Raw genomic sequence first — 19153 nt, forward strand, 5'->3', positions numbered from 1 at the left:
AGGGTTTGGGGGGGGGGGGGGTCTATGGGCTCCTAAGAGGAAATGGGGGCAGTGGGGGGGGGGGGGTTGGGGGTCTATGGGCTCCTAAGAGTAGACCGGAGGAGGGGGGGGGGGAGGAGGGGGGGGTTGGGGGTCTATGGGCTCTTAGAGGAGGAGGAGGAGGAGGAGAGGGGAGGGTGGGGGAGGAGGTTGGGGGTCTATGGGCTCTTAGAGGAGGAGGAGGAGGAGAGGGGAGGGTGGGGGGGAGGAGGTTGGGGGTCTATGGGCTCTTAGAGGAGGAGGAGGAGATGGGAGGGTGGGGGGTGGGTTGGGGGTCTATGGGCTCCTAAGAGTAGACCGGAGGAGATGGGGGCAGTGGGGGGGGGGGGTTGGGGGTCTATGGGCTCTTAGAGGAGGAGGAGGAGGGGGGAGGGTGGGGTGGGGGGGGTCTATGGGCTCTTAGAGGAGGAGGAGGAGGAGATGGGAGGGTGGGGTGGGGGGGGTCTATGGGCTCTTAGAGGAGGAGGAGGAGGAGATGGGAGGGTGGGGGAGGAGGTTGGGGGTCTATGGGCTCTTAGAGGAGGAGGAGGAGGGGGGAGGGTGGGGTGGGGGGTGTTCTATGGGCTCTTAGAGGAGGAGGAGGAGATGGGAGGGTGGGGGGGGAGGAGGTTGGGGGTCTATGGGCTCTTAGAGGAGGAGGAGGAGGAGATGGGAGGGTGGGGGAGGAGGTTGGGGGTCTATGGGCTCTTAGAGGAGGAGGAGGAGATGGGAGGGTGGGGGAGGAGGTTGGGGGTCTATGGGCTCTTAGAGGAGGAGGAGGAGGTTGGGGGGGGGTCTATGGGCTCTTAGAGGAGGACGAAGCGATGGGGGGCAGTGGGGGGGCAGAGTACTCCTCGTTCTCCGAGTCTGTGGCGTCCTCGTCATCCTTCTCCTGGTCGCTGCCCTCCGTGCTCAGCCGGTCGAACCCTTGCCGGGTGTAGCCTTTGTGCGTGGCGAAGAAGTTGCCAAGGTTCAAGGAGCCGGCGGCTTTACCTGTGAGACAGAAGGATAGGTGTGGGTGAGGTCATCAACACACGCACACGCACACACACACACACACACACACACACACACACACACACACACACACACACACACACACACACACACACACAGGTGTGGGTGAGATGAGATGATCACGGGCTGTATTCAACACACTCTGGTCTTACACACAGGTGGAGGTGAGATGATAATAGGGCAGTACCCACTGGGTGCAGTCTTACACACAGCAGTGTTCAACATCCTGTGGATCTTACACACAGCCGGCCCCTTCTGGTCTTACACACAGCAGGCAGGAGTTTAGTAACTTTAACCATTCTAACAAATGTATACTTTTTACACTTTTTAAAAAATCATACCTTTTAAAAATAGACACAATTGTGGATCAAAGCCTAAAGCAAGACGCAGACGCATCAAACATCTGGCCAACTGAAAGGGCACTCTATCTATCTCCCAGTGAGTGTGTTAAGCCATCTAACACAGACCAGTCTTCATCCCTCTTCATCACAGTGAGTGTGTTAGGCCATCTATAACCGACCAGTCTTCACCCCTCTTCGTCACAGTGAGTGTGTAAGCCATCTAACACAGACCAGTCTCCATCACAGTGAGTGTGTTAAGCCATCTAACACAGACCAGTCTTCATCACAGTGAGTGTGTTAAGCCATCTAACACAGACCAGTCTTCACCCCTTTTCAGTGAGTGTGTTAAACCATCTAACACCGACCAGTCTTCATCACAGTGAGTGTGTTAAGCCATCTATAACCGACCAGTCTTCACCCCTCTTCATCATAGTGAGTGTGTTAAGCCATCTAACACAGACCAGTCTTCACCCCTCTTCATCGCCTGGCCTGAGCAGAAGTCACGCAGGAGCAGTAGTGGGCCTGTTTGCGTGACCTCACACCGATGCCTTATTAATTCAGCTTAACCTGCTTCATCGTGACATTCATGCTAAACCTGCACTTTATGTACAACTGCTGAAAAATGAACAAGGAAACTAAGTGAGAATGAAATATTCATAGAGCCGCGGTGAAAATAAATTCACAGGCCTTTTGAAAATAATTCAACAGGATCCATCGTATCGTACATAATTCATGAGATTTCTATGTCTTTGTAGAGAACTGCATGAAGGAGCACAGTGTTATTAGCACTCAATGCACCAGAGTTTCCACCCTCCACGCTATACAGGGTGTTCGATAGATAGATAGATAGATCGATAGATAGATAGATAGATAGATAGATAGATAGATAGATAGATAGATAGATAGATGTATAGATAGATAGATAGATAGATAGAATGTGCCACAGAGTCTCCCCCCTCCTCACTATACAGGATGTTCTATAGCTAGATAGATAGATAGATAGATAGATAGAGAGAGAGAGAGAGAGAGAGAGAGAGAGAGAGAGAGAGAGAGAGAGAGAGAGATAGATAGATAGATAGATAGATAGATAGATAGATAGATAGATACAACAGAGTCTCCATCCTCCTCACTATACAGGGGTGTTCTTCACGGGTGCTTGCAGGCACATGGATGATGCGTCTGCTGACACGATAGCACTGAGCAGGTGAACATCTAAAAGGTTAAACTTCAGTAAACTAACACGCCGAGGGTTTGACTTTGGGAAAGTCCCTGCGAAAGGTCGTGACCTTATCCACACGTCTGGATGGGCTTCAGCGCAGCAGCGTCTCCCCTCCAGGCTACAGGCAGTGTGGTGAGGCCAGATGGTGAGAGCGGAGATCACAGTGACACAGTGGCCTCATTCCAGGGACGATGGCCCTCCAGGCCTGGGCTGATGCGCTTTAATGGGTTAAATGCTTCGCTTTGTGGAGTGGAGTCAGAACCCATGGGGGGGTATGGGGGGTTACAACTGCAGTCCTGTGAGTCGGCCACTAGATGGCAGGCTACACTACACAAATGAATTCACCTAGCCCTCCACATCATCATCAGGCGCACACCTGGCTGCAAACCTCCATTTTATTTCATGTGAACTTTGCCAGGTTTCTCAGTGAGGTGGGAAGTGTTTGGAAGTGTGGACACATACCTCTCAGCTTTCCCAGGATTCCACCGGAGGAGTTTGGCTCCAGTTTTTCCTCGTAGCCATCTAGAACAGGGGGGGAGGGAGACTGATGAAATACCTAAACTATAAATTCCCAGTGGTATGCGTGCACACACACACAAACTACACACACAGACCTCTAAATGTTCCTCTAAATGAGCAGAATTCATTACAAAACTGCAATTTTTCTCAGCGTCATTTTCACATTAAATCTCTCCTAAAATATCAAGCATGGTTAACACAGACAGGGTCCTGTCCAGATCATCTCTGACAACCTGTCATTTTATACACATAACAAACTAAATACACATATAATTGTATTCCTAATCCACTTAATTCATGAAACATATACCCAACTAGTACCAAAATCTTAAAACAATGTGTCAGTTTTTACATATGCACAATATGCACATAAATTTAACACATTGTAAAGCATATATGCACATGTATTTAACACGTTGTAAAGCATATAAGCACATGTATTTAACACGTAGTAAAGCATACATGCACATGTATTTAACACGTTGTGAAGCATATATGCACATGTATTTAACACGTTGTGAAGCATATATGCACATGTATTTAACACATAAGCATATATGCACATGTATTTAACACGTTGTGAAGCATATATGCACATGTATTTAACACATAAGCATATATGCACATGTATTTAACACATAAGCATATATGCACATGTATTTAACACGTTGTGAAGCATATATGCACATGTATTTAACACATAAGCATATACAAGTATTGAACACGTAGTAAAGCATGTTATTCCGGGGTGTGCCCGTACCTCCATACATGCGGGCCTTCCTCCAGCGGATGAACACCCCCACGGCGAGCACCATCACCAGGGGGATCAGCAGCAGAGTGGTGATGAGGCCCGGGGACACGCCCTGCCTGACCGCGCTCTCGCTCTCCTTCTCCTTCTCCTTCTCCTTCTCCTGCTTGTGTGGCTCCACCTGCTTGTGCGGCTCCACGGCGGGGACTGGCTTCTGAGGCTGCTGCTGCGGTGTCAGCTGTTTCTGCTGGTCCAGGTGGTTCTGCTGGTCCAGGTGGTTCTGCTGGTCCAGGTGCTTGAGTGAGACCACCACCACAGGAGGCCTCTGAACAGCTGGCATGGCCACGTGCGGGGACACCTTATGGAGGGGCTTCAGGATGGCCTGCACAATGGTCTCCTCCTCTGAGCGGCGCGGAGGAGAGGGAGGGAGAGGAGAAGAGGGGAGAAGGTGAGGAGACGACATATAAGATGAGAAGAGAAGAAAAGAGAGGGAGGAGAAGAGAGGAGAAGAGGGGAGAGGAGCAAAGAAGAGAAGGTGAGAGAGGAGAGTAGAGGAGAGAGGAGAGGAGGAGAGGAGGAGAGGAGGAAAGGAGGGGAGGAGAGGAGAGGAGAGGAGAGGAGAGGAGAGGAGAGGAGAAGAGGGGAGAGGAGAGGAGAGGAGAAGAGGGGAGAGGAGAAGAGAAGAGAGGAAAAGAGAAGAGGGGAGAGGAGCAAAGAAGAGAACATTAGAGCATGTGAGGAGAAGAAACAAAAGATGAGAAAAGAAGAGAAGAGAAGAATAGAAATAACTTGTGTTTTTACTTTTTACAGAAAGACTTCTTGTTGTGTTATTTAAGCATTTCAGACTTTGTAATACTAATTTGTTCTGACAACTCCACATCTGTCAGTTTGGGATTTTGGCTGAAGCTAATTACTCCCTGCGTTGAGGAAGGCAGGCTGAGTTTTGACGACTGAGCCAATGTTTGAGTGCTGCTTTAAAACTGGAGGCCCAACTAACGCAGCTAAGCCTCAGTGGTTTTTGCGGGGCGAAAAGCAGGAGGGGATTTTGTATTCACAGTCGGCGTCGGGGGAAATTGTTATTATTCCGTGTTCATGCGTGCTTGTCTTTCTTTACCCATTTTAATCTTCAATGGAGGACTGTTCAAATTGCTTTCACACCAAGTTACAAAAAAAATCAATTCATGTTCACACTAAATCGTATCAATTTGAATGGTAAGGGGGAATATCCTGTAACACAGGCTGCTATGAGGGGGAAACAAGAGGTTTTAAATCAGTACGACTTGTTCATTCTGTGTATATACTCATAGATGCTGTTTTCAGTGCCAGATGGTGTTGTCAAACAGCAGTAACTTCACTTCCCCTTGCCTTGGTGTTTGAGTGTGCGTCAATTATGGGTTAGGGTAAGAGATGCCCGAGGGAAGCCCTAATCATAGGGGGGAACGAGGCGGGTTCAGCAGCAAGAGTTTCATGGGTCAAATACCAGGTGTAGTCACTCTCACACATGATGATGATGATGGTTCACCAATGACCAGTGTGTTACAGGTAAGGTGTGCCTAACTACTCACCATGCACATACACGTTTAGCAAACAAGTCATTGCAGTAGGCTACACCAAAATCATGCGAGTGATTTCACATGGAACTACAATGTCAAAAGAAATTATTTTGGTATTGCGGAAAAAAAGAGGAAAAAAAAACTATGTAAAAAGGTAAAGTTTTGTACCTTCAATTTCCGCAACTTCAATTCCACCCTTTTTCACAGACCGGTGCTCTGCTTCTGGGGGGGGGGGGGGGCACAGAAAATCAATTGTTAAATTTTTGGCTGATACTGTGGCAAAGTTTTTTTGCTAATTACATTCAACAGCAGGCACCTTGATCTGACATCAGACCCTGGCGCGACATCAAGGAAAAGCAGTCGATGCAAGCCTCCTTCCACCATTTTGTTCCTGTTCCCCACACATTCATCCCCACTCTGTGTCTGAAAACTTGCCATTCAGCTCAGTGCCACCTCATAGCGTAGGCACCATTAGAAATGCCTCGACTGTAGCGCTCTCGACTCTCTATGAAATGTCCTTGGCCACTCACCCTGAGCTGCGGGAGCTCAGACCCAACTGTTATTTCATGTAAAAGAGAGCTTTCCATTCCAGGCCTGTGCGCTAGTGCGTTGGATGGCCTCTCTCCACTGCCCAAGGACAGAGAGGGATGAGTCCAGGGCTGCAGCTCTTTCACTGATTCACAGTGAAGAGATAGACCTGCCTCGTCTGGTACACTTTCAATGAAAACGAGTCATAACCTAAAGCAGTGGTGTAGTGGTCCCTGGAGAAGTGGGTACACTGCAAAAAATGCTTTTCTAACCTAGTGTTATTACTCTTATATTGAGATGAAAAAATCTAGTTGGTCTTGTTTCTAGCTAAATTGTACTTACCTAGTGCTTTCTTGGTAAGGTTATTTTGACCTATTTCAAGCAAATATTACTTATTTTAAGAAATCTTAACAAGCCAAATTTGCTTAACGCACTGGCAGCCAAATTTGCTTGTTTTAAGCAAAATCCTGCTTAAATATGTAATTATTTGTCTTAAATCTAGAGGGGCATTTTTTGCAGTGTATACTCTTATTTTTTTTAAAGAAGCCCATACAGCACAGGATACACGCCCTGTTTTGAGAAGTGGGTATACGCGACGCTTACTGAAAAATAAGTGGGTATACTCCGTACCCTGGACTACACCACTGACCTAAAGTGTAAGATCATTCAAAGTGTCTCTGATAGTAAATGGGTGGCGGTGAATAATATTGCATGTTAAATATAACTGTATTCATCCAGACTGCGTGACACCATTTCCTGATGGCCGTAAATCATACATTTTCCATGTGGAGTATCACAATTTCCATTAAGCATATTGTATGTGTATTCTGTGGAGATCATGTTGCAGAGACTTCACAGATATTGTGTACTGTTACTATTCCATAAAGTCCAAGAAATATCTATAAAATGATCAATAAATGATTAGCTCACTGAATGTGGTATGAGCTCAGAGATATGTTTCAAAAATCCTAACTTGACCATCGCTGTCCTCGAGCTTGGTTTGAAGGTGTATGAATGTTATGCTCACACACTTACTCTCCACGTACACGTACACACACACACACACACACACACACACACACACACACACACACACATACACACACACACACACACACAGACACACAGACACACACACACACAACACACAGACACACACACACACTTTGGGCTGGCTGAGATTGAGAATGTCAGATTCTTTCTTTTTGAACTTACTTCCCCCGGGGACAAACTTGATCACAGAGTTGGTGTCGACGTCTGCGACAAAAACACTCCCGTCTCTGCTGACCACGATGTCGTGAGGCATCTTGAACTCCTACAATGAAACACAAAGAAAATAAAACAATATTTCATGCTGCAATTTTCTCTGTTGTGAGTTAGGGAAAAAAAATAATTTTTTACATTTTACAATTAAGAATGAAACATCTCCCTTGGCTTATACAGAATGTATTCCCTGACTGCTACATGACTTATTAATAGTAACTTCATATAATATTATAATGAGATTCTTAAAATGAATCCTTGGCTGCGTAGTTTAACAGAGCTGTGCCCTTGCAGCAGCAGCCACCCCAAATAGCTCTGTCACATAATGAATTTATTGTCACGCCGATGAAACAGCCCCGGGGCCATCTGATTAGAGAGAGAGCTACTAAATCATGGTCAAGTGCGTCACGAGGCTAAGAGGGAAAGGAAGAGGGGGAATAAAGGAAAATAAATGGAAAAGGAAAAAAAAGAAATGAGGAAAGCAACAAGAGGCTTTCAGATGGAGTGACTTAATCCTTTAAGTGGCATCAGCAAGGGAAGCCAAAAAAATCAGGGCAAGGGAAATCAATCAAGCCCAGAGCTGTTCAGAGCTAGCCTACACCCTACTGATAACCTTCCTGTACGGGGCTGTGTGGGGAGAAACGTCCCATTGATGTGTGTGTCTCCCCCCCCCCCCTTGTGTTTGGGGGGTGGGGGTTGAGTCAAAGTGACAAAAGCTTCAGGCTACTGTGCCTCAACCTCAAAGATTACCTTTCCCGTATCTAAAAGCCCATCAGCTGTGTACTGCAGCACAGAACGCGAGACGATCGATGCCTCAGTACAGGGTTAGGAGAACAGAGACGATATACAGTAGAGGCTGAAACAGTGTGTGTGTGTGTGTGTGTGTGTGTGTGTGTGTGTGTGTGTGTGTGTGTGTGTGTGTGTGTGTGTGTGTGTGTGTGTGTGTGTGTGTGTGTGTGTGTGTGTGTGTGTGTGTGTGTGTGTACAGGGTTAGGAGAACAGAGACGATATACAGTAGAGGCTGAAACAGTGTGTGTGTGTGTGTGTGTGTGTGTGTGTGTGTGTGTGTGTGTGTGTGTGTGTGTGTGTGTGTGTGTGTGTGTGTGTGTGTGTGTGTGTGTGTGTGTGTGTGTGTGTGTGTGTGTGTGTGTGTACAGGGTTAGGAGAACAGAGAAGATATACAGTAGAGGCTGAAACAGTATTGATGAGCAGCACGTGAAGTCTGCAATCATTTGTTTATGAAGTGACAACACTTCTATTAAATCCTTTCACTTACACCACACACACACAGACACAGACGCAAACCCAGACGCAGACACACTCACACACACACACACACACACACACACACACACACACACACACACACACACACACAGACACACAGTCACACAGACACACACACACACAAACACACACACACACACACACACACACACACACACAGAGACACTACGGTAATCAATTCAGGTGTCTCTGGGGCTATTGCAGTGGCAATGAGGCGGTGATAATTACTCATGCTTGTGCTTTAATCAGGGTGTCCCAAACAAAACACCAACAACAAGATTGGAAGATATTTCCAAGAGGGATGCTTCGGTTACAAGTGAAAAGCCCAGAAGATTGGTCAGCGAGTAGGTTGACCAAAAGCTGAATATTGGTCAGATAGTATGTTCACAAAAAGCTGAATATTGGTCAGATAGTATGTTGACTAAAAGCTGAATATTGGTCAGATAGTAAGTTCACTAAAAGCTGAAAATTGATCAGTAGTAGGCAAACTAAAAGCTGATTTCCTTAATGGAAGCCTGCTCTGATAAGGCTGCCTGTATCTAATCGTTTGATCTAAATTATGTAGATGTTCATGACTCTGTGAGTGTGGAGCATAAGACATCAAAGGAGATGCCAGGATCAGCCATCTTTACTGTTAATTACTTTAGCACTGGTTGAATACATTGATATAAATCTGAGTCACTGATGGGGAGCCCACAGTCCTCTTGACCGTCACTTCACCGCAGTGAGCATCACTGTATCACAGCATCACTGCATCACAGCATCACTGCATCACAGCATCACTGCAGAGAGCATCACAGCATCACTGCAGAGAGCATCACTGCATCACTGCAGAGAGCATCACTGCATCACAGCATCACTGCATCACAGCATCACTGCATCACAGCATCACAGCATCACAGCATCACTGCATCACTGCATCACAGCATCACAGCATCACTGCATCACTGCATCACTGCATCACTGCATCACAGCATCACAGCATCACTGCATCACTGCCTTACTGCATCACAGCATCACAGCATCACTGCATCACAGCATCACTGCAGAGAGCATCACAGCATCACTGCATCACTGCATCACTGCATCACAGCATCACAGCATCACTGCAGAGAGCATCACAGCATCACTGCATCACTGCATCACTGCAGAGAGCATCACAGCATCACTGCATCACAGCATCACTGCATCAGTGCATCACTGCATCACAGCATCACTGCATCACAGCATCACTGCATCACAGCATCACTGCAGAGAGCATCACAGCATCACTGCATCACTGCATCACTGCAGAGAGCATCACAGCATCACTGCATCACAGCATCAGTGCATCACTGCATCACAGCATCACTGCATCACTGCATCACAGCATCACTGCATCACAGCATCACTGCATCACTGCATCACAGCATCACTGCATCACAGCATCACTGCATCACTGCCTTACTGCATCACAGCATCACTGAATCACAGCATCACAGCAGTGATCATCACAGCATCACTGCATCACTGAATCACTGCATGACAGCATCACTGCATCACAGCATCACAGCAGTGATCATCACAGCATCACAGCATCACTTTATCACAGCATCACTGCATCACTGCATCACAGCATCACTGCATCACTGCATCACAGCATCACTGCAGTGAGCATCACAGCATCACAGCATCACTGCATCACTGCATCACTGCATGACACTGTGAAACGCTGCATCAGCAGAGAAGGGCATTACTACGGAGGAATGTGAAAGCAGCACATGTGCACGTGTTCCATAGAGCAGGGAGCTCAGGCTGAATCGTGCTGTCTAATACTGGAGCACATCGGTGGACTAGTGGCTCGCCGTTCATACAACGGCCGAGAGCCCAGCGTGCCGGTCTGTGATGGTTCACTCTCGACTCTAGACGTGTAAATAAAGGCTGAGATGATTGCATCACTCTAGAGTCTAGACTCCTCTGTGTAAATAAAGGCTGAGATGATGGCATCACTCTAGAGTCTAGACTCCTCCGTGTAAATAAAGGCTGAGATGATGTCATCACTCTAGAGTCTAGACTCCTCCGTGTAAATAAAGGCTGAGATGATGTCATCACTCTAGAGTCTAGAGTCCTCAGTGTAAATAAAGGCTGAGATGATGTCATCACTCTAGAGTCTAGACTCCTCAGTGTAAATAAAGGCTGAGATGATGTCATCACTCTAGAGTCTAGACTCCTCAGTGTAAATAAAGGCTGAGATGATGTCATCACTCTAGAGTCTAGACTCCTCAGTGTAAATAAAGCCTGAGATGATGTCATCACTCTAGAGTCTAGAGTCCTCAGTGTAAATAAAGGCTGAGATGATGTCATCACTCTAGAGTCTAGACTCCTCAGTGTAAATAAAGGCTGAGATGATGTCATCACTCTAGAGTCTAGAGTCCTCAGTGTAAATAAAGGCTGAGATGATGTCATCACTCTAGAGTCTAGACTCCTCAGTGTAAATAAAGGCTGAGATGATGTCATCACTCTAGAGTCTAGAGTCCTCAGTGTAAATAAAGGCTGAGATGATGTCATCACTCTAGAGTCTAGACTCCTCAGTGTAAATAAAGGCTGAGATGATGTCATCACTCTAGAGTCTAGACTCCTCAGTGTAAATAAAGGCTGAGATGATGTCATCACTCTAGAGTCTAGAGTCCTCAGTGTAAATAAAGGCTGAGATGATGTCATCACTCTAGAGTCTAGAGTCCTCAGTGTAAATAAAGGCTGAGATGATGTCATCACTCTAGAGTCTAGACTCCTCAGTGTAAATAAAGGCTGAGATGATGTCATCACTCTAGAGTCTAGAGTCCTCAGTGTAAATAAAGGCTGAGATGATGTCATCACTCTAGAGTCTAGACTCCTCAGTGTAAATAAAGGCTGAGATGATGTCATCACTCTAGAGTCTAGAGTCCTCAGTGTAAATAAAGGCTGAGATGATGTCATCACTCTAGAGTCTAGACTCCTCAGTGTAAATAAAGGCTGAGATGATGTCATCACTCTAGAGTCTAGAGTCCTCAGTGTAAATAAAGGCTGAGATGATGTCATCACTCTAGAGTCTAGACTCCTCAGTGTAAATAAAGGCTGAGATGATGTCATCACTCTAGAGTCTAGAGTCCTCAGTGTAAATAAAGGCTGAGATGATGTCATCACTCTAGAGTCTAGACTCCTCAGTGTAAATAAAGGCTGAGATGATGTCATCACTCTAGAGTCTAGAGTCCTCAGTGTAAATAAAGGCTGAGATGATGTCATCACTCTAGAGTCTAGACTCCTCAGTGTAAATAAAGGCTGAGATGATGTCATCACTCTAGAGTCTAGAGTCCTCAGTGTAAATAAAGGCTGAGATGATGTCATCACTCTAGAGTCTAGACTCCTCAGTGTAAATAAAGGCTGAGATGATGTCATCACTCTAGAGTCTAGACTCCTCAGTGTAAATAAAGGCTGAGATGATGTCATCACTCTAGAGTCTAGACTCCTCAGTGTAAATAAAGGCTGAGATGATGTCATCACTCTAGAGTCTAGACTCCTCAGTGTAAATAAAGGCTGAGATGATGTCATCACTCTAGAGTCTAGACTCCTCAGTGTAAATAAAGGCTGAGATGATGTCATCACTCTAGAGTCTAGAGTCCTCAGTGTAAATAAAGGCTGAGATGATGTCATCACTCTAGAGTCTAGACTCCTCATTGTAAATAAAGGCTGAGATGATGTCATCACTCTAGAGTCTAGAGTCCTCAGTGTAAATAAAGGCTGAGATGATGTCATCACTCTAGAGTCTAGACTCCTCAGTGTAAATAAAGGCTGAGATGATGTCATCACTCTAGAGTCTAGAGTCCTCAGTGTAAATAAAGGCTGAGATGATGTCATCACTCTAGAGTCTAGACTCCTCAGTGTAAATAAAGGCTGAGATGATGTCATCACTCTAGAGTCTAGACTCCTCAGTGTAAATAAAGGCTGAGATGATGTCATCACTCTAGAGTCTAGACTCCTCAGTGTAAATAAAGGCTGAGATGATGTCATCACTCTAGAGTCTAGACTCCTCAGTGTAAATAAAGGCTGAGATGATTGCACCAGACAGGGAGGGGAGCAGTGAGGCAGACCATCAAGGACCAGCTCAGGAAAGGAGGACACAGACATCGGCCAGGGTCAAGCCAATTCAACCCCTGGCATTGTGTCGGCCATGGCTGAACTCCTGCAGGATGTAATGTGTTTTCCCTCAGGTGATGATTCAGTGCAAAGAGAGATTGGAGATGCCGCTCTGCCGACGGGAGGAACAAGTTTTCCATTTCCTTTCCTTTCAGACAGAGTTAGGTTCGGAACAAGCGTTCCCATTCATTCTCCCAGCCTGCCGACCGCATCCGCCACACAGGAGACAGGTACAACCGTGCAGGGCTCCCCCCAGAAACCCAGACAGGTCCGTAAAGCCAAGAAGAACACCCCTGCACCCCTGCACCCCTACAATTCTCCTCTCCTCAACTCCTCCACCCCTCCACCCCTGCACCCCTCCACCCCTGCACCCCTCCACCCCTGGACCCCTTTGCCAGCTCCAACTCTGTTCCAGACGCCCGCCTGACTGTACACACACACACACACACACACACACACACACACACACACACACACACACACACAGACACAGACACACACACACACACACACACTGCCCACAGCTCTCGTCTGCTCCGAATGGAACGCCTCGGCAGCTCAGCTTTGCAATAGGGATGCACACACACACACACACACACACACACACACACACACACACACACACACACACACACACACACACACACACACACACACACACACACACACACACACAAACACAACTGAATGGAACGCCTCGGCAGCTCAGCTTTGCAATAGGGATGCATTTAAAACAGGAAGGAGAGAAAAAGAAAAAAGAGAAAACAGAGAACAAAACAAAAAGAAAGAAAGAGAGAAAATAAAAACCCAAAACACCTAAGTATAACCAACCTGTGAGTCGGGGCTGAACGTGTCCAGGATCTCCTTAGTTGAATAGTTCACCACAAAGCCTCTGAGAGGGGCCGACGCACCAGAGAGAGACTCCCCATTCACAGCATAGATCAGACCACCTGAGAGAGAGGGATAGAGAGAGAGAGAGAGAGAGAGAGAGAGAGAGAGAGAGAGAGAGAGAGAGATGGAGAGAGAGAAGGGAGAGAGATGGAGAGAGAGAGAAGGAGAGAGAGAGATTGAGAGAGAGAAAAGGAGAGATGAAGTGAGTAGGAGAGATGGAGAGAGAGAGAAGGGAGAGAGAGAGGGAGAGGGAGGGAGAGAGAGAGAGAGATGAGAGAGAGAGAGAGAGAGAGAGAGGGAGAGAGAGAGAGAGATGGAGAGATAGAAGGGAGAGAGATGGAGAGAGAGAGAAGGAGAGAGAGAGATGGAGAGAGAGAAAAGGAGAGATGAAGTGAGTAGGAGAGATGGAGAGAGAGAGAAGGGAGAGAGAGAGGGAGAGGGAGGGAGAGAGAGAGAGAGATGAGAGAGAGAGAGAGAGAGGGAGAGAGAGAGAGAGATGGAGAGAGAGAAAAGGAGAGGGACGTAGTGAGTAGGAGAGATGGAGAAAGAGAGATGTAGAGAGAGAAAAGGAGAGAGATGGAGTGAGTAGGAGAGATGGAGAGAGAGAGAAGGATAAAGAGGCAGAGAGAAAAGTGGAATGGATTAGCATTACAGAGCAGCCTGCCATGGTCTATAGGGCCGGCATTAATATTGATCAGAACCCTTTTCCCATTCATCATCAAAGAGTGGGCCGCGATGGCTCCATTCAGAAGCGTGGCCATGGTCAGGAGGGGTTGCTGGGGGTTTGGGGTGATGAACGGTGCGATATTCTCCTCTGTTGTTAGCGGACGTGCGTTTGCGTGTGCCTTTGATGTGTTCACTGGCTTAATCCTAATGAGTTTTGGCTAATCAAGGCTGGAGAATCTGCTTCATCGCAGAATGAGGGATGATTCGTTTTTTACGCCGCTGGTTAATTTCGTCGTTAAACGGCCAATTACATGATGTACGCTAGGCCTTTACCACAGTTGTGCAATCTAAGGGTTCTAATGGCCTGGTACATCAATACCATGATATTTTGGCCTTTCAGATTAAAATGCTATTATGGGAATGGTAACACGTAAGGCCTCATTAAATCCTATTCATTTCATTACCACGGCTGCTGCAGACACTCTTTATAAGACTATAGAGGACAAACACACAATAGGCCAAATAAATCTTTTATTTATTAAAAAAAAGCCAATATACTGCCTCTCAGGGTTTAGAGCAGGGAATGAAGAAGAAGCTGATAAAGGTACTTGTTTGTTTGGTGGCTGAGAACAACAACAACAATAACATAAACAACAGCAACAACAATAACAACAACAAACAGGCAAGATGATTGTCTAACGCAGGGACCACTATTCTGACTAGAAAGTAATTTGCGGCCCACTGATGGGCCTGGACACGCGTGCGTGTTTGTAACCGCAGTTGCCATGCCCCCTGCCCCTGCACAGATATTCTGCCTATAATACTTAAATATGTTCAGTTATCAGGGTTGAAATTTTGATATATATATTGAAATATCAAAGCAAATTTATATATATATATATAAAAAAAAAATGGTGAACTGATCAACATAGGCTCATGTCGCAGACCCCCTGCAATGCCGTCACGGACCACCAGGGGGCCCCTTGTTGAAAACCCCTGGTCTAACGGAGTACGACACTGGTGTTGTTATTTACAGTAGACTACAGCTTCGTGTCACAATGGTACTGATCCAAAGTCCCCAGTCACCACATACAGCTACCATGTTCCGGACCAAAGTCCCCAGACGCCACATACACACACACACACACACACACACACACACACACAGCACACACAGACACACACACGCACACACACACGCACATACATACACCTACCCTGTTCCGGGGCGTACGCCACAGCGAACACCTCTCCTCCGAACTCTTCCTTCTTGATCTCTTTGATGAACTCGCCCGTCTCGGCCAGGAAGCACTGGATGCGCCCGTTCTCCCGGTCCGCCACGCACAGCTCCCGGCGGTCCGGCAGGAACACCAGACTGTGTGGGATCTGGAAGGGCAGTCTCTTCCTGCTGTCAGTGTACCCTAGAAGGGAGGCAAAGAGGGTCCTTTTGGACTGCAGCCAAGGCAATAGAACAGCAATACACTTTCACAATAAAAAACGTGTGGAACATTGTGGTTGCCATAATGGCTTCGTAAATTCTATAATGGAATCACTATCACCATCCATCATGGCCCACAATGTGTGTGTGTGTGTCTGTGTCTGTGTGTGTCTGTGTATATGTGTGGCTGTCTGTGTGTGCATGTGTCTGTGTCTGTCTGTGTGTGTCTGCAGTTTATGTTATTGTCTGTGTGTGTCTGTCTGTGTATGTGTGTCTGTGTATGTGTGTCTGTGTTTGTGTGACTGTGTGTGTGTGTGTGTGTGTTTGTGTGTCTGTGAGTATCTGTGTGTGTGTGTGTGTGTATCTGTGCGCGTGTGTGTGTATCTGTGTGTGTGTATATGAGTGTCTGCCTGTGTGTGTATCTGCGTGTGTCTGTCTGTCTGTGTGTGTGTCTGTCTGTGTGTGTGTGTGTGTGTGTGTGTGTGTGTGTGTCTGTGCGCGTGTGCGTGCGTATCTGTGTGTGTCTGTCTGAGTGTCTGTCGGTGTGTGTACTGTATCTGTGTGTCCGCGTGTGTTTAAGTGAGTTCTCACCTGCTCCCCACTGCTTCAGATACGTCCTGTGTGTGTGTGTGTGTGTGTGTGTGTGTGTGTCTGTGTGTGTCTGTGTGTGTGTGTGTCTGTGCGCGTGTGCGTGCGTATCTGTGTGTGTCTGTCTGAGTGTCTGTGTGTGTTTAAGTGAGTTCTCACCTGCTCCCCACTGCTTCAGATAGGTCCCGTCAGGAGAGAACTTGAGGATCCTGCTGTTGCAGTAGCCGTCGGACACGTACACGTTCCCCGTCACAGGGTCCACTGCCACGTCCGTGGGCTTGCAGAAGTGGTGCTCATCGCTGCCTGGTTCAAAGGCCTCTCCCAGGACCACCAGTGGCTTGTCTTTGCCATCGCCGCTTAGTTTCATAACCTGCCAGTACAGAACAAAAAAGAATACCCGTTGAGATCACCACTCCTACATGAGCAGCGCTGTGTGTGTGTTGTGTGTGTGTGTGTGTCATGACGAGACGTGAGACATGAGCCATGAGTCACATGAGACACAAGCCGCGAGTCACATGACACGAGTCACATGACACGAGTGTTTACCTGATGAAGTGCTACATCAGTGACCCAGTAGTTGTTGTCCTTATCGGTGGTGATGCCATGTGGCAGATAAAACCTACAAATGAAATGAAGAAGAGAGTTCCTCCATTGTTTTATCACCAATTAGAACAGGTTCCATTGTTTTATCACAGATTAGAACAGGTTCCATTGTTTTATCACAGATTAGAACAGGTTCCATTGTTTTATCACAGATTAGAACAGGTTCCATTGTTTTATCACAGATTAGAACAGGTTCCATTGTTTTATCACAGATTAGAACAGGTTCCATTGTTACATCACAGATTAGAACAGGCTTCATTGTTACATCACAGATTAGAACAGGCTTCATTGTTACATCACAGATTAGAACAGGTTCCATTGTTTTATCACCAATTAGAACAGGTTCCATTGTTACATCACAGATTAGAACAGGCTTCATTGTTACATCACAGATTAGAACAGGGCTAAATGCACGTCTGAAAGCTCCTTTGTTTTATCACAAATTAGAAACAGGGTTAAATGCACGTCTGAAAGCTCCATCTGTTTTAGATCAAGCACACGGTACTTCCTTCCAGGCTCTTCCTTAAAGGCCTCACTCACATGTTCCTGCCTGAAGCCTGCAGCACTTTGCCTTTGGCAGGGTCCACAACCAGGATGGTGGGCTGCCGGATGGGTCCAAACGATCGCTCCAGGTATCTCCCTTGGTTGTCAAAGGACCTGCATATCAGAGAGCAAACATAGAAAAAGTGTGTCCGTTACACATGTACACAATGTCATCCACAAGTTCTTTTTTTACAAAAAAAAAAAATATATATATTTATATATATATATTTCCAAACAGCTAAACCCACTTAATCCACAGAGCAAAAAGCTCATTAAAAAAATTACGATAACAAATTAAACAAGTAATTAAACCTAGCAGAACATTTAGTTGCGCAGACAGCCAAAGTCTCCACTCCTCTCCCCTCTCCTCCTCAGTCCTCTGACTTAAAGAGAGCCCAGACCCCGTGAGCTAAGCCCCCACTCCACACACACACACACACACACACACACTAAGCTCCGGGTGTGAGGCTGTCTTTGGGGCCGAGGCATATTTGCATCCTCATGCATAAACACAGAGTCCTTGATCCATCACTCTCCTCTCCTCTCCTCTCCTCTCCTCTCCTCTCCTCTCCTCTCCTCTGCTGCGCCTATGGCCTCCAGATGAACCTCCCTGTGCAGTGGGCCGTGCATAACAAGCACCCCACACAAGCAACAGCACCTCCACAATATAGAGGACATCAACAGCACCTCCACAATATACACCACATCAACAGCACCTCCACAATATACACCACATCAACACGCACCTCCACAATATACACCACATCAACAGCACCTCCACAATATACACCACATCAACAGCACCTCCACAATATACACCACATCAACAGCACCTCCACAATATAGAGGACATCAAGATAGGACAACAACATGCACCTCCACAATATACACCACATCAAGATAGGACAACAACACGCACCTCCACAATATACACCACATCAACACGCACCCCACACAAGCACCAGCACCTCCACAATATACACCACATCAACACGCGTCTCCACAATATACACCACATCAACACGCACCCCACACAAGCACCAGCACCTCCACAATATACACCACATCAACACGCACCCCACACAAGCACCAGCACCTCCACAATATACACCACATCAACACGCACCCCACACAAGCACCAGCACCTCCACAATATACACCACATCAACACGCGTCTCCACAATATACACCACATCAACACGCACCCCACTCAAGCACCAGCACCTCCACAATATACACCACATCAACAAGCACCTCCACAATATACACGCCATCCACACGCGTCTCCACAATATACACCACATCAACAAGCACCTCCACAATATACACGACATCAACACGCACCCCACACAAGCACCAGCACCTCCACAATATACACGACATCAACAAGCACCTCCACAATATACACGACATCAACAAGCACCTCCACAATATACACGCCATCCACACGCGTCTCCACAATATACACCACATCAACAGCACCTCCACAATATACACCACATCAACACGCACCTCCACAATATACACGACATCAAGATAGGACAACAACACGCACCTCCACAATATACACCACATCAACACGCACCTCCACAATATACACGACAACAACACGCACCTCCACAATATACACCACATCAACAGCACCTCCACAATATACACCACATCAACACGCACCTCCACAATATACACCACATCAACACGCACCTCCACAATATACACCACAACAACACGCACCTCCACAATATACACCACATCAAGATAGGACAACAACACGCACCT

At 46.7% G+C, this 19153-nt stretch overlaps 1 protein-coding gene across 3 annotated transcripts in view; it reads right to left on the minus strand.

Annotated features, from left to right (window-relative positions):
- Positions 1-666: 666 nt before the first annotated feature.
- The window catches only part of pam (peptidylglycine alpha-amidating monooxygenase), a 76236-nt gene continuing 57749 nt past the window's right edge, over positions 667-19153 (minus strand). For all 3 annotated transcript variants that reach the window (XM_080842507.1, XM_080842505.1, XM_080842506.1), the window contains 10 exons: positions 17372-17488; positions 16775-16847; positions 16388-16598; positions 15420-15623; positions 13477-13595; positions 7159-7258; positions 5584-5637; positions 3875-4264; positions 3058-3117; positions 667-1011 (listed from right to left, as the gene is read on the minus strand). In XM_080842507.1, coding sequence (XP_080698633.1) covers positions 815-1011; positions 3058-3117; positions 3875-4264; positions 5584-5637; positions 7159-7258; positions 13477-13595; positions 15420-15623; positions 16388-16598; positions 16775-16847; positions 17372-17488 — 1525 coding nt within the window. In that variant the 3' untranslated portion in view covers positions 667-814. The remainder of the gene's footprint in view (positions 1012-3057; positions 3118-3874; positions 4265-5583; positions 5638-7158; positions 7259-13476; positions 13596-15419; positions 15624-16387; positions 16599-16774; positions 16848-17371; positions 17489-19153) is intronic.

This window comes from Sprattus sprattus (genome assembly GCF_963457725.1).
Source record: "Sprattus sprattus genome assembly, chromosome: 7".
Lineage (NCBI taxonomy): Eukaryota > Metazoa > Chordata > Actinopteri > Clupeiformes > Clupeidae > Sprattus > Sprattus sprattus.